Source organism: Scardinius erythrophthalmus (genome assembly GCF_964197995.2).
Source record: "Scardinius erythrophthalmus genome assembly, chromosome: 12".
NCBI lineage: Eukaryota > Metazoa > Chordata > Actinopteri > Cypriniformes > Leuciscidae > Scardinius > Scardinius erythrophthalmus.
Genome location: NC_138232.1, coordinates 3,916,440 through 3,932,853, shown reverse-complemented (window position 1 = coordinate 3,932,853; position 16,414 = coordinate 3,916,440). Strand labels below are relative to the sequence as shown.

Below are 16,414 nucleotides of genomic sequence, written 5' to 3'. Positions count from 1 at the left end.
TTCTTCAAAAATTAAAAAACTTCAAAAATATGTCCAACAAGCCATGTTATTAACATGGCACGTGCTCAATAAGTATTAATAAAAAAGTACTATGGCCATGTTTTTTGGACATGGTATTATGGTATTACATGTTTATGGACATGGTTTTGTTTGTGCACACTTTATTCTGTGTAACGGAGTGCATATTTATGTATAAACTGTGATCTAAAATAACAACACTGTTTTCCAATTATGCAGCTAAGAAATCCAATGCACATTGGATTTTTTTATTTAATGGTTTTAAAAGTTATTATCATTCTATTATATATATTCTATGATATTTAATTAAATATCAAATATATTATATTTATTTAATTAATTAATTGTTGTATTTAGTTATTTACGGCATCCTCCTTTAAAAGTCTAACCCTGTTACCCATGGCAGTATCATGGTAATAATGTTATTCTGTATAGTGTTTAATGTGCATTGAATTTCCTAGCGGCGTAATTGGAACACAGTGCTGTTATTTTAAATCAGAGTTTCTTAGAGAATGACCCTACTACTTGCATCATGTAAAATGAAAAGCCAGGCCCACCAGCCTGTGTGAGAGTCTCAGTAACATGATTAGCCAGCCTGTCAGTAATAATAAGGTCAGGCCTTGGATCTAGTGGCCATCGCTGTGTCAGCTAGTGTGAGATGACAAGGAAGACTAAGATAACTAACCAACAGGAGACAAAGAAGTGAGTAAAAGGTGTGTGTGTTTTCAAATATTTTGTGCTTGTGTGCTCAATTTAACATTTAACAAGGTTTCGATCTGGAGATGGTGATGTGGGCTGAGCAGATTATTCTAGAACACTTGCATCGCTGGGTTTGTAATATTGTTTATACTTAGTTTTGTATATGATATTGTTTACTAGGCTATATAATATTGTAATATACTTTTGTACAAAAGCATATAATGTTGGAATACCTTTTATGGTGTAATTTTGAATTTAAATAATATTTTATTATCATTACTATGTATATTGTTTTATTTACATTACATGATTACATTATTATTTTATTTTAATTGTATTATTAAATAAAATTAGTAAAGATTTTAGAAGTTTGAACATATTGTTCTAAACTGAACTTTAATAATCTAATAACATTTAATTAAAGTTTAATTATTTAAATTATATTTTAATAATTTAATGAAATGTAAATTTTGCATTATTATAATTATAATTATTTTATTATTAAATTAAATTATTTAGTAAAGAGTAAAGACCTTGAATTGATATGAATTGAGCGGTTTAGTCCAAATTTTCTGAAGAGACTCGATCACTTTATATGATGAACAGATTTAATTAAGGCTATTATTCACATTTAAACATTGATCAGCGAACATAAACAGAAGCTCAACCGAATCTGCTTGACGCGTGAAAACAAACCTCTTAATTAATGTTTTTATGTGAATAAAAGCCTAAATTCAATCTGTTAGTCATATAGAGCGATCAAGTCTCTTCAGAAAATTTGGACTAAACCGGTCAATTCATATGGATTAGTTTTACCATCTCTTTATGAATTTTTTGAAGCTTCAAAATGGTAGTTGCGTAGCTGTCAATGGAGGGACAGAAATCTCTCAGATTTCAGCAAAAATATCTCCATTTGTGATCTGAAGATGAACGAAAGTCTTACGGGTTTGGATCGACACGAGGGTGAATGATAATGACAAATTTTCATTTTTGGGGTGAAGTCTAACCTCTTCTCTTTTGCTGTTATTTCAAGCTCTATAATGCACATTTTAATTTATGCTGTTGAATGATTTGTGATCAATTGTTTTAGGGCTGTTTTTGGCTGCAAGCTTTCTGCAGAGAACCGGGGCGTCTATAGTGACTTTGGTAGTGACTAAAACAGACAGGCAGGGAGGGAGGGGAAGGAAAGAGTCTTTCAAAAAACCCATAGAGTTTCTTGGCAAGGGGAGGGCAAAGGAACACAAACTGTGGGTGGAACCCTGTGACAATGTAGATCAGGCACCTACACCCTCCCTGGATCAAAAACACTAGTACCACGAGTGCTTACAGTGGTTAGTTCTGCTGTAGATCAGGGAGGCTATTAAGTTGAAGTTTAATTCGATGGATAATACAGGCTTACGCTGAATAATACCAGGTGGACGAGGACTAATAGTCTTCTTATTGCATGTAAAGAGGATTTGTGTCCAGATCCCCTTACAGAACCCTGCTTTGCTGTTCCAGACAGAAAAACCCGGAACGTCAACCCAGGAATGTCCAATCCCGCACCAGACGCTCATCATACCAATGCCCAAGCGGCCCGTCTGGACCAGACCGAGAGCAATGGGTCGTTCTCGCCGTCCCCCCAAGCTTTGAGGAAAGCACCTGGGCATCTGAAGTTGGCAAGCAGCTTTTCTAAATCAGACTCCGACCTGCTGGCTTCCCCTCATTGTGAGGACGACGGGCCTCTGGGTGGCCGGAGCGAATCCCTGTCCAACTGTGCTGATGAGAGGAAGGAAACGGAGCAGATGCCCTCGTTTGCCTCTGAATGGGACGAGGTAAGAGCTGATGAACTACAGGTTAAAGAGCGTGAGACTTCCTCTCACGAGAGACAAACACGAGGGAGATCGTAAGACGTGTGCAGGGTTGTGTGTGAAGTGTAACAAGTAATGCACAGTTAGGTTTTGAATCTACATTATAATACCCCAGCTACTTTTTTATTTGGGGTCAGTATGTTTTTTTTCTTTTCATGCATCATGCAATAAATTGATCAGAGTGACAGTTAAGATATTTTTTATGTTATTTCAAATAAATGTTGTTCTAATGAAGCAGCACAACTGTTTTCAACAATTCAACAATTGTTAATAATCAGAAATGTTTCTTGAGCAGCAAATCAGCATATTAGAATGATTTCTGAAGGATCATGTGACACTGAAGAATTCAGCTTTGGTCACAGGAATAAATTACATTTTAAAATATATTCAAATAGAAAACAGTTATTTTAAATTGTGATAATATTTCACAATATTTACTTAGTTTTGATAAAAAATTGTTTAGGCTTCTTTCAAAAACACATTCAATTATTTTACCAACCCTAAACTTTTTAATGGTAGTGTATGCATGTGTGTTAGTTTTCTATTTAGTCTTATTTGCTAGCAAATGCAATATATAAGATCTCTCTTCCCCATAGTGTAGTGCCTTAGGCCTATAAGGTGTACAAGACACTGTGTCTATACAGAAGCAAGCAGTGTGGTGCAATAAAACTCTATCACTGCTATTATAATTGATACTGTATTGGGTGTAGGTGTTGCATGCAAACTACAGTATGTCAGCCTTGTCCAAAATGGAAAAAAACAACAACAACGAGCCAAGCATAGCGAAAGCATTCTGGAAAAGACACTACTTTTTATTTATTTTCTGAAAATTACCATTTCAAACGTCTCCCTTTACCATAGCGTAGTCATGTAATAATTGAACGTTTCCTTTTTTTCAGGAATAATGCAATTATGTATCTTTTATAAGTTACTTTTTTTTTAATGTATACCAGTGTAGTACCCACATTACTTTTCTTTTTATGCAAGTTATTTACTAACAGATGCATTTTCCTCCTTCCTCATTACATTGGCACAAAGGCCTGCACAGTCAAGCAAACACTGCACGCCTATTATTAAACAAAAAAATAATGTCTATTCTGCAAAGTATAGTCGTTACATGCTGAAGCTGTTATTGTCAACCTAAAACCAATTTAAATATAAATATTAGATGAAAAACTTAGAAATGAAAATTAGAAATAGAAATTTTCTTTGGCAACCAACTGAAATACTGAAGTACTAAAATTACTAAAATTCAAACTGTATAAATAAAAATAGGTGAAATTACTATTAAAAAAACGAATAAAAATGACAAAACTATATAAGAAAATTACTTAAAAATTAAACTAAAATTAAAAAGAAAAATATAAAAACTAGTTCAAAATAATATTAAAATCTGTAATAGTATTAAAATAATACTAAAATAACACTGGTTTTGTGAGTAATGTGAGTAAATGATTACAGGATTATTTAAGAGAGAGAGAGATGAATAATAGTAACTGTTGTGTCACTTTGCATAAAAAGCAACAATGTAACATTTTTTATTTCATTTTTAGAACTTTTATCACAGCTAGTGCAACAATGTAACGTGTTACTTTTAAAAGTAACATCCTCCAACATTAGTTGTAACTAGTGATCACTATTTACTTGGAGGATGTAACTAGAAATGCTGAGAGAGAGAGAGAGAGAGAGAGAGAGAGAGAGAGAGAGAGAGAGAGAGAGAGAGAGAGAGAGAGAGAGAGAGAGAGAGAGAGAGAGAGAGAGAGAGAGAGACACAGAGAGAGACGAATAACAGTAACTGTTGTATCACTTTGCATAAAAAGCAACAATGTAACATTTTTCTTTCATTTTTAGAACTTTTATCACGGCTAGTGCAACAATGTAACGTGTTACTTTTAAAAGTAACATCCTCTAACATTAGTTGTGGGTGGGAAAGAAACTCTAGCAGTGCGTAAGTTTGAGGAGGAAGGGAGGAAGAAGGAGGCAGCGAGTCTTGACAGTATCAGCGCCAGTGGCTGAATGCTGAACGCTTGGCTGGGCCCATCAGTCCTTCTGCTGCTCTATCCTGGCCACAGCGCGCAGGGCTAATTGGGCCTTAACTGTCACTCCGCATCTTCTCAGGAAGCTTCCCAGGGGCCGGCCCACGCTGCACACACAACAGCACACACCCCTCCCCTTGCGCCAGAGCTTTAGTCACAACCCGAATGAGAGTAAACCTCTGCATTCACACCTCGTGCTGCTGATCAGCGGTTCACGTCAGTGACAATGACAGACATGCAATGATTCAATCATTGATCGTGATTATTAACGCTGTCAGCTGATGCTCTTGTAATGGTATCTGACTAGACAAATGTATTTTCAGTAAATAAAATAAAGCAGCAAACCACTCAAGCCTGGACTTTACAGTCCAAAATCAGATGCTGAGATAATCTTTTCTTCATTGTGACGTATATCTGAGTAAAATGGCTTTGCGAACAAGAACAGATGTAGGGTGGGGCTTTATTTTGTTAATGAGGAATTGATTGGATGGTTGTGGTTTGCTATTGGTGGATCTCATGTGAGTGACAGGTTGCCCCGCCCTCGGCATCAGAGAAGAGAAGAGCTGCAAGAGAGAAGGGAAGGTATTATGATTAAAGATTATGAAGCACATTCATTTAAATTCATTTATAATAAACTCTGCAATATTCCATAAAAACAAGAATTGTCTAGTTTGATTTCATGGTGACTTTAAGAGGTGTTGTTAGTTGCTAAAATTCCCTTGGATGTGCTAAGGTTTTATGGGTTATTGCTAACAGGACTGTGCAATTAATTGTAATTGATTATCACTTAGGTAAAATTATTATGTTTAACCTTTCGTTCACAGCGGTGCGCTTTCGTTCCTTCCTAAAAGCCCCAAAACTGAACATTCAAATTGGCCAAATAAGCGAGTATTGTAAAATGCAGTCTGCTGTTGCTAAACTGTGGGACGTGCTTGATATTAAATGGTGTTATAATAACACTGTTATTAAATTCGCATTAAGCCGCAAAAGAGACACTGGCCAGGCGGAGCAAAGAAAAGTCTTGGATAAGCAAAGTATACTTTGAGCTTCAGGTGTGGGCCTAAAAGATCAAATACACACACAAAATGCTGTTTTAGCGAGTAAACACATTAACACAGTCGTTCACGTCTTAAGTGAATGTAATCAGTTGGGATAAAATAGGATGTGTGTCAATATACTGGATCCGTGCAGCTCTTAAAGTGACAGCGGCCTAATAAACCTGCTGCTGCTTTAATGTTTGTGTCATTAAAGGGATGTTTCACCGCTGGAAAGATGAATGTGTATTTAAATTTGGGTCATTTATGTAGTAGAAATGTGAAATTATTTAAGACGTTGGTGCCTTCTAGACTGAGAAAAGCCAGAAAATATATTTTTGGCTTATGTGGATGAAAGACAACAACTCCCAGAATTCACTTGCTTCGATGCCCTACGAGGTCACTCCCAAGCCACGCCTACCGGTTACAGAGGGCAGTATCGGAAGAAATGATACAACTAGGTTACTAGTCGACTCGAAACTGAAAAGACAGCGTTTTATCGTGAGATCCCCCAATGGGCGGGTTGAACACATGCGGGACGAGCTCCTCCTACTGGCTGTAGTCTCTCGCCTCTGGCCTCTGATGACGCTAAATGACGATTTTTTCGTCATCAGTGTTTTTTTCCAGACACACAACACAGAAATCTCTCGTCTCAGGTGGACATGAGGGAGGGAAGTACGGTTATTCGAAAATACTACGGGTTTCTACTGATACAAAGCTTAATGCTAAACGGTGAAGTATCCCTTTAAAGGGGTGGTTTACTGCCTTTTTTCTTTGCTTGATTGTGTTTATGGGCTGCAATATAACATGTCTTCGTGTTTCGTTTGTTAAAAAACGCCTTATTTTTCATAAATTTCACCTTTATTGTAAGCCGCGTCCTCCTCTGTCATTTGAACGACCGGTTGACTTCCTGAGTCTATGAAAACACTCCCTCAGAAACAGGCAATGAGCTCAGATTGGTTAGTTCGGCCGGTGTGTTGTAATTGGCTAAACTGCGTCCGGAATCTTCACGCCCATTACCTTTACGGGCGTCAGTTGCATGTGCTCCGGACCCGGTCAAATGTAATGGTGTCAATATTGCCTCATCAGTTTGAGCCAGAATCAGACCCAGAGAGCGGTGATGAAGAGAGTCAAGCAGAACCTCCGCAAACACGGCTCTTACTAAACGTTTCTGAATGGTAATTTTTTTTTATTATTATTTTCTCAAAGAATTCCCATACGCTGTTACTTGAAAATGCTACTGCTGTTTGTTAGCTTTTGAGATACGCTTTCCCCCTGATTAAACATTTAATATAACTGAATACATGACTGAGTAATACAGTTTTTTAAAGATGTTGTTTTATTGATAGAATGAACAACCGTTTAACTATTCACAAAACTTACCGGTAGTTTACTCAGTTTGTCGTTTTCTTTAGGTGTACATGTGCAGCTGAAGTTTGCTGTTGCGATAATTTTTTGAAGTTTGTATACGTTTCTTATACACACAAAATAACATCGAACTAACTAGCTACTATAACCAAACAGCTTTGGCATTGGTTTGCGTTCTTGATCAAATAAAAAAATTACGTCATAAAGTAAACATGGGAAATACGTTTACAAAATTTGTACATATAAGTTACAAATTCGGGTCCAAAATGTTTGTACGCATCTACAGCCAGCGCTGGCATTTTTTTACATCCTTGATAAAAGTAAAACATTACGTCTTAAATTATACAGGCAAATACATTTAAAATGATTAAATCTTACTTGCAGGTTGTGGCCTCTGGTTTTAAAGCTGTAACTGCTTCATGTTGGAGTAATAGTTTCTTGTTGAATCCGACATTGAACTCATGTTGATTCTGGAAGCTGTCTTCCGTAAAATGCGCAGCACAGAGAGCTAAACTACGATTGTAATTGTCAGGAACATAATCAAACTTAAATTTGAACCATTGTTGACGAACTACAGCGTCTGTAGGAAGCCTGAACACAGAAGACCTGACAGCTACAGCTCTCCACTATAACTCCTCCTCTTCGACAGCAGAACATGTTCCGGAGGGAGGGTGGATGTAAATGTATGGGTTAGTTACGTATAAAACCCGGGAAGTATCTCGTTGTAGTCCCATTCGAGTCGTTTTTGTAGGCATTCAACTTCCTGATTTTTAAAAGACAATATCTCTGCTTATGTTGAACTTTCAGCGCAGCAACTTTGCAGATACTGTTCATGCACCAACAGCAACATTACACAGTATTTAAAATGAAAAAAGTGAAATAGCAATCAACCACCCCTTTAATGATAATCAAACAACAAAAGACAAAGAGAAAATCACTCACTGCTCTTGAATGAATCACTTAAGTGGCTTTATTAACGAATAATTTGTATTTATTTATACAGTGAAGACTATGCAGTGTTATTTTACATTTTATTTTATTCAATTAACATTCGCTATTACTTATCTGAATACCACTGTCACCGTAAAGCACTGTTTTTTTGTTCTGTTATATTTATTTGTCAGTTTTGTTTAATTATTATTAAACTTATTGCATTGCTGACTGTTTACTTGACTTCTATAATTGTTTACATTTTTTAACCTAGTATAGTTTATGCTGAAATATCTATAATTGTGAAATTTCACTAATATCTATATATCTGATATCTGAAATAAGACTTGGATTTCACCCACCAATAATCGTGTTAAATAATCACAATTTTAAAACTGACCAAAAATAATGATTTTTTTTATTTATTTGTTAGATTATGTTTTAGGTGTTGGCTAACTGAGTCATTCCTAGACTCTTCCTGTTCTGAGGCAGTGCTATTTTTAATATTGTTTTATGTACTATTATAGTGTTTAATTTTTAATTTTCATCATGTATTTTTATATTGCTTTGTTTTTCTGGGTGCTTGCTCAGGTTTCTAGGTCACTGCTAAAAAGACACAGATAAGATGGTAAGCACATTAATATTAAATTCAGTTGTGCAGTCACGTGAATGCATATTTTGAGTATTTTACAAATGCTTGACTTGCGTTGCTCATCTGATCAGAATTGAGTCACAGAACTATACGTTTTGTAATAAAAATGCTTACCACTGCTTAGCTTTTTTTTTCAAAGAGGAATATTAGGGGCAATCACATTTATACTCAAAGTTTTATGGAACATTAGACTCAGGTGGTGCTGGGAGCGATTATATTATTAGATTTTGGAGCATTATTCAAACTGTAGATTAACCAGTTTAATGGATATGCTGTCAGATCATCTATTTATCGCTCAGGGTGGAGTGTCCTGTTCTCAAGAACATCCTGTTTCACAGTCGTCCACTGATGCTGCTTCCCATTATATATAGATGACATCTATAAGCTTGAGTGAGGGAGGCTGAAAATGAAAGAGGGTGGGTTTGGAGAAATGACTGCCAATATTCTGGCACCTGCTCGCACTATCCCGTGCAAAATGGCTGTATCAGCATTTGTGCGTTAGTCACGGTAATGAACTTTCCTCGGACACAACTTCTGAAGTGTGTAATCTTTTTGATGTGAAAAATGTTCCCCTGTGCCAGCTACCATGGCAGGATCCAGTGTTAACATGATTTTCTTTGACATTGAATTGCAATGTAAATAGCATTGTATATGAATAAATTATTTTTTTTAATACCATAATTTATCAAAGTGCCAAAGAATTACATCTCTGTATCTTGGTACAGAACTATTTTTTTTTGTAAGGGATGAACAAATGGAAATGTTGTAGAAGTGTTTATGAACTAGTTCTTGGTTCTTGCTAAAGCTCAAACGTGATGCGTAACACCAGAATGAACCTCATTGATTCTCATACATCAAGTGAACATGCTTGAGCTTCCGTTTACCAAAACTGATGTGTGAGTTGATGAATGTTTATATGTGAATAAAAGCCTAAATTCAATCTGTTCATCATATAAAGTGATCGAGTCTCTTTAGAAAATTTGGACTAAATCGCTCAATTCATATGGATTCGTTTTATGATCTCTTTATGAACTTTTTGAAGAGTCAAAGTGGTAGTTGCGTAGCTGTCAATGGAGGGACAGAAATCTCTCAGATTTCATCAAAAAGTTCTTCATTTGTGTTCCGAAGATGAACGAAGGTATTACGGGTTTGAAATGACATGAGAATGAGTAAATGATTACAGAATTAAAATTTTTGTGTGAACTAATACTTAAGGCCCTATTTTAACGATCTAAGCGCATGGTCTAAAAGGGTTGTCCCTTGTAACGAGGTATGTTGTTATGGGAAGAAGGAGGCGGGAACCGGCGAACATTCAAACATATTTTAATGATAAAAAATAAAACAAATACAAAACAAAAGTAAAAGACAGCAGCCCCTCACGGACGACTGCTGTCACAATAAAATAAAACAAAACAAAACAAACATAAGTCCAGGCCTGTCCTCTCTCGCTCTTCACTGTCGTTACTCCTCCTTTATGCTTCCGCTCCTCCGTGAGAGATACGAGACCGGTGCGTCTCGCAAGTGTTGCTCATCAGAGTAATGGCTCGTGCCGCTCTCTCACGGCCCTCGGCCTCATCCCTATATTCTCATAATGAGTAATGGGTGTGTTTTGGGATTTACGTGCGTTAAACCAATTAGAGCAGGGGTGTCCAAACTCAGTCCTGGAGGGCCACTGTCCTGCAGAGTTTAGCTTTAGCCTGCCTCAACACATCTACCTGGAAGTTTCTAGAATGCCTAGTAAGACCTTGATTATCTGGTTCAGGTGTGTTTAATTGGGGTTGGAGCTAAACTCTGCAGGACAGTGGCCCTCCAGGAGCAGGATTGGACATCCCTGAATTAGAGTCTAGAGTCATTTGCTATTTAAACAACATGGAGCAGGACGTGAAAATGATAACTGCGTCGGGCTGAAACTAGCAAAGAACACTTGCATCGCGCTTGGCGCTGCATTGTGCCGGGTGTAAGATAGGTCCCTAAAAGCTTTTAATTGATTGTATTTAAATGCATGTAGAGTAAGCCTTCCTCCATGCATGCACATTTTTAACACTGACAGTGTGACTAAAACAGCCCATTGCTCAGTGTGTTAATGTTTCAGCACTTCTGCAGAAAACCTGTTTAAAAATAATTTTGTGTTTGAGTGAGCGGTCAAACATGCTTTCCACAGATGGCTATATAAGTCTCTTCATAATTCATATGCTAAAGGAAGATGTCAGGGGAAACGTATCTTTAGATGGCAAGTGAAAGATGCACATGGGGGGAAAAGAAGTGGGCGGCAAATGCTTTCACCTGTCAGAAAGCTTCTGGGACGTTATGGCCCGTTCCATGTTGGCCTTGTTCACTGAGCTTTGTTGCAAATTAGTGCCATTGGCCAGTCTTTATTTTTTCCAAAATTAAACTTTGTTTGCATTTGCATTAGATGTGAGTACAAGAATGCAGGTAGGAGTACAAGTATGGAGCAAATGCATGTAAAGAGGTTAACAGTAAAACATGCAGTAATTATTACCGAAATAACTCGTTAATAGTTGCGATAGTCTTTTTTTCCCTATTGTGACATGAAACGGCCTCTGGAACAAGAATAAACACGTCATCAGAGAAGAGAAGATGAGCTGCAGGAGGGAGGGGAAGTTATTTTGATTAATGATTACGAGGAACACATGAATTTAAAAAATAATGATGTGCACAGATTTATAATAAATACTGAAATATTCCATAAAAAAATATGAATGGCCAGTTTTGATTTCATGGTGACTTTAAAAGCATTAATGCGTTTAACCTTGACCCCCAAAGCTCCTGCGTCTTAATAAAAAATATATAAAAATACTACCCAGTAAATAATCAACCTCTATTTTTCATGATTTGCAGTGTCTTGTTATACTTTGATGTCTTGTCCATACTTATGATTTATTAACTGTTTTAGCCCAATTTTACATCCACAAAATGAGAACAGCACAAAGCAAGCATTTGTGTTTTACGTTGCTGACCTATATTGAAACTCTTTCATTCTTACCAATGATGAGCAGGTAAAACCTTCAATTTTATGTAAACGCTTTATTTTATTATTTTATTAATTACTTATAACTTATATTTTAATTTAGGATGGCTTATCAGCAAATATTGATGTAAATATGGGATTTATTTAATTAATGAATGAGTAAACATATCATGTAATCAATTAAATTTACAAAATGACTGACAACCCTACAGTATAATCTCATAGTCTCATTTTGTGGATGTAAAACATGACTAAAATAATGTTTAATTTGAATATACTTATTTTATTTTCAGCTATGCATGGGCTTTCAAAATATAACAAAATATGTATTGTTTTATTTGCTTTATGAATTTCTGCACTTACATCCAATTTGAAGTATTACAGACTGCGCTGTGAAAGTTTATCACATGTAGTTGCATTTACTGATTGGTGTCTTATGAATGCAAAATGCATGTGGTTTTGAGAATGAGGCTGTGGTGGTGATCATATCCTGATCTTATGGCTTTGCTTTACTCAGAGTTCCTCTGTGGTGTCGGCGAGACTTGGCCATCATACCGGTCTCTGAAGCCTGTAATCTTGTTACTCCTCTGGCACATGAGACGAGGCAGAGCTGTATGAAATCTTTATTACCCCAATACTTCACATTTTCTCAAGCTGCTGGCTTCTACATATTCACTCATTAGGCTGGACGTTGTGTGATGTTCCTCATTGCTGTCTCGGCAAAATGAAAATGCTCGCCTTTCATGAACTGTTTTTGGAACCCCATGGCTTGAGGCTATGCCTCTCTCTCTCTCTCTCTCTCTCTCTCTCTCTCTCTCTCTCTCTCTCTCTCTCTCTCTCTCTCTCTCTCTCTCTCTCTCTCTCTCTCTCTCTCTCTCTCTCTCTCTCTCTCCCCAATTTCACGAGACTACACTTCAGTGAATTCCTCAAAAACAAACTTCTACGCATTTCGAAGAAATCAGACAATATACGAAGGCTAAAGCCCCATTACACTGCATGTTTGTAATAGAAAAACTACCCCTCTAACTAATGTTAACTAATGCAACATTTGATTAGTAAATGTTGAAATTCACATTAACTAGATTAATAAATGATGCAGAAGTATTGTTAAGTCTTAGTTCATGTTAATTAAAGTAGTTAACTAATGTTAATAAAACCTGTAAAGTGTTTCCAAAATCTGTGGCATCGTGCTGTTGATTACCATAGGGGAAAAGACTCGTCCCACAGAGCATATAATAAAATCCATAGACAGAAATCGAGTTATTTATTTTTAGTCGTTGCAGAGGTTTGCATGATAAAATGACTCAAATGTTTATACAAAAAAGTTGCTGTAGAGGTTTACAACTATATACTAAAATAATTTCTTGACAATATTGGTCGTATTTAAAAATGTACGCATGTAAATGAAGCCTTCTCATGGGCATTTTTAACACTGACAGCCTGAATATAGAAATGTCATACTACCTTTGGGTTATTTTTGTTGTTTAAGGCCTGTTCACAACAAGTCAGATATGATATGACTGAAACAAAAATGTCAACTATTTGCAAACACTTTTTTTGTAACAAAACGCTGTATGTTTGTCATTCAGTTTGGATGCATGAGTTTATAATATGGCTGTATAATATTTCAGATTCTGTATAAAGGAGTTAATTCTGATGCATTTTTTTTATTAAAAAAAATTCTTTACATATAGAAGATAATGAATTTTCCTCCATAATTAAGGCCTTTTTTACATGAAACAAACAATATTAATCTTCCATAAAAAAAATCTTCGGATTATTAACATGAAGAACATGATTTGCTATGCATTTCCAAATTTAGGACTTGATTTTATCTGTGGGAAATTGATTAGTTTTCCTTTGGAAAAGCATGAATTGTGCAGAAGAAGACCAGGAACTTGCATTAATAAAGTAAATCAGTTTTCTTTTCATGCTGACATAGTTTTAGTATACATGTCAGACCAATGGTCCAATCTGAGTATCTATTCCCTTAATGTGATCTGTAAAATGTCTGTACTTCCGAACACGTATGAGGAGACGACGCCTGAATGTGCGAAGGCAGCTGAGGGATTCTGGGAGGTGCGCCATGGACCGCTGTGAGGATGCATTGTGCATTATATAATGGATAGTCAGTGCAGTATGTAGGTTACTTGAGAGTGGGAAATGCAAAGGCCTGTATGGCTAGAGGGGATCTACCACGTGGACCGTGGCATCTGACTGCTAAATGAATCAAGGGGCTTGCCAGCATGTTGATGCCACAAGCACACAGCAAATGAGTTTGCCAGACTTTAAATATTACATCAAAAACCAACGTTTTTCTATTTCAGGCTTCTCCTAAAAGTCTATTGATAGGAGAGTAATCTTCAAGATTTTACATGGAAGGAAAAGTGTTCTTATAAATGTGCTTTCTAGTCGGTATGGTTTTGGTATATCGCTGAGGGGCACTGGGGTTATTCTTTTCTTTTTTAAGATTTTTGCTGATTTTCTTTCTAATTTCTTTTAATGTGAACTTTTACTGTACAGCTCTGGCTGTTTTGGGACCAACACCAGGTGTTGGAGAAATGCAAAACTACTAATTCTACATTTCAGATCCACTGCGTTCAGATGCAGTTGTTTTGGCCAACAACACTTTGTTCTGACAAAGTCCAATAAAGAGAGTAGAGAGTAACCTGTCATGGCAGATTACAGTAAATGTAAATATTTAACTGCATTTTAACTGCATTAACTCTTATTTTTCTTGATGTTGTATCGTAGATTGAAAAGATCATGACTCTGATTGCCGACATCGAGATCTCCGAGGAGCATCAACCTGCACTGGAAGGTAAAGATGAGAGCAGCACATCAGTGATGAGCAATGACACAGTTCTCTAGACAACTGAATGACTTAAACGTGAAATGTATGGGTTTTAAAGTTAAGCATTTGGGTCCTTAAATTGACTCTCAAACTTAAGGTTAAAGGGATAGTTCATTCAAAAATGAAAATTCTGTCGTCATTTACTCACCCTCAGTGAGAGTGAATGATGACAGAATTTTCATTTTTGGGTGAACTATCCCTTTAAGGAATTAATTTTTAAAAATTTTTTACAATCTTAGAAGAGTTAGAACTTCACGCAGTGATTGACAGGGCGGGACGGGACGGGCATGTGATCGGATCGGAATGCATTCTCAGTTTGCACATTGAATTTTGCTACATTCATTGCGGGACATTTAATGAAAATGCAATCGCAAGTGTCTTAACTGTAAGTGTAAATGCAATTAAGAAAAATAACATTTAAATGATCATTTTTTGCTTGAACATGTTAAACATATCTAATAATTTCTGTAATACATTTTAATTTTAATTTTGCAACTTATAAAGCGTTAAATAATTGAATTTTCATTTTAATTTTCCACCAAGCGTTGAACAAATGTAATGGAAAATGTACATTTAAATACAGAAATGCACTGCCAGTTTACATATTGCATTGTCATTTTGCATATTACATTTCAAATTGAATATTGCTACCCATATGCTTCCATAGTTGTGGACTGAACTTCAAGATTTTTGAATCAGCTTTTATTTTTATATATTTAGTTTTCTTTTTCATTTTAGTTTAAGTTTTAGTAATTTTGTAATGTGCTTTTGTCTATTTTTTTTAACTCTTCTGATTATTCTTTTCACTCCTCTATCAGAAATCTTGCGAGGAGCACTGGTCGAGGCAAATTTATGGTGAAATTATTGTCTTTTCACTTCCGTATTATGGCCCCAAAAGTGCTCACTGGACCATTCAGAAGCGTAGAATGGCGCCTATAACCAATACCATCATTATGTTTTGCAACAATTAGGTTGCGAAGGTCTTGAGACAGCTCTTCGCTTTTACCCATCATGAGATGTGTCTTGTGTGACACCTTGGCAATGAGACCTTTTTGTAGGCCATCATTTGGGACTGAACCAGCTGTTATTAATTTCCACTGACAGGGGGCTGGATTGCTTTTTAATTACTGTAAGTTTTCAGCAGTTATCTTGGCTTTCCATGCCTTTTTGCGCCTCCCTTTCTTCATGTGTTCAATACTTTTTCCCTGTGTCATTTCACATTATTACACATAACTTAATTGGCTTATTCAGCCACAGCCGGCGATGCAGCTCCACAACTCAGTAAACACTTCTCAACTAAGGTGCAGACTCCATTGTCTCTAGAGACAGAAGGATGCCAACAATGGCTTACTTGGGTTGTTACCAACATCTGGTGAAAATTTCATGTCAATAGCACCTTTGGAAATATATTTACTGAGAAAAATGATGACGTGTTCAATACTTATTTCCCCCGCTGTATATTGTCTCTGGAAGGCGTAGGACCATAAAATGTTGGTTCAATCATTGCATTTGGTCCGAATGAAATCATAGCATGTGTTCCCTGTCAGTCAACGTATGTTTGCATCCAACTGCAAAGCCTGTTCAGGCAGACATCTTACGTTATCAGCACGTTTCATGTGCACTGTGCAGACAGAGCAAGAATGGCAGGCAAACAGCAACAACAAACTAACAACCTTTCCTTCTGAACCGACAACAAGTGGCAAGTATCTACATTTCAGGTTTGACAGTATACCGTTCTCTGCACTGCTGACTTTGCCCTATGCAGATAATTCAGTCAGATTCAACTGTGTTACCGCTATGTCGTGAAATCGCATATTATTAAAGCTGAAATACAGTACATTCTTTCCTTTCCTTTAGTTTTATGGTCCAACAGAAGTTTTCTCACCGGTGAATGACACATGATGTAATCCAATAACGTTGTCTCTTGTCATGTGTTTCGGAGGAGGCATGGCTTTTGCAGTGAGGGTGTCAATGTCAATGTCAC

The 16,414-nt window shown here is 36.5% G+C and overlaps 1 protein-coding gene across 2 annotated transcripts in view; it reads left to right on the top strand.

Moving 5' to 3' along the window:
- The first annotated feature begins 593 nt into the window (after window positions 1–593).
- The window catches only part of anks1ab (ankyrin repeat and sterile alpha motif domain containing 1Ab), a 34,838-nt gene continuing 19,017 nt past the window's right edge, over window positions 594–16,414 (top strand). Inside the window, exons 1-3 of one of the 2 annotated variants that reach the window (XM_081380127.1) lie at window positions 594–720; window positions 2,218–2,531; window positions 14,331–14,397. In XM_081380127.1, coding sequence (XP_081236253.1) covers window positions 2,247–2,531; window positions 14,331–14,397 — 352 coding nt within the window. In that variant the 5' untranslated portion in view covers window positions 594–720; window positions 2,218–2,246. Of the gene's footprint in view, window positions 721–2,100; window positions 2,532–14,330; window positions 14,398–16,414 lie in introns of those variants that run through there. The other variant, XM_081380128.1, reaches the window with a different exon arrangement.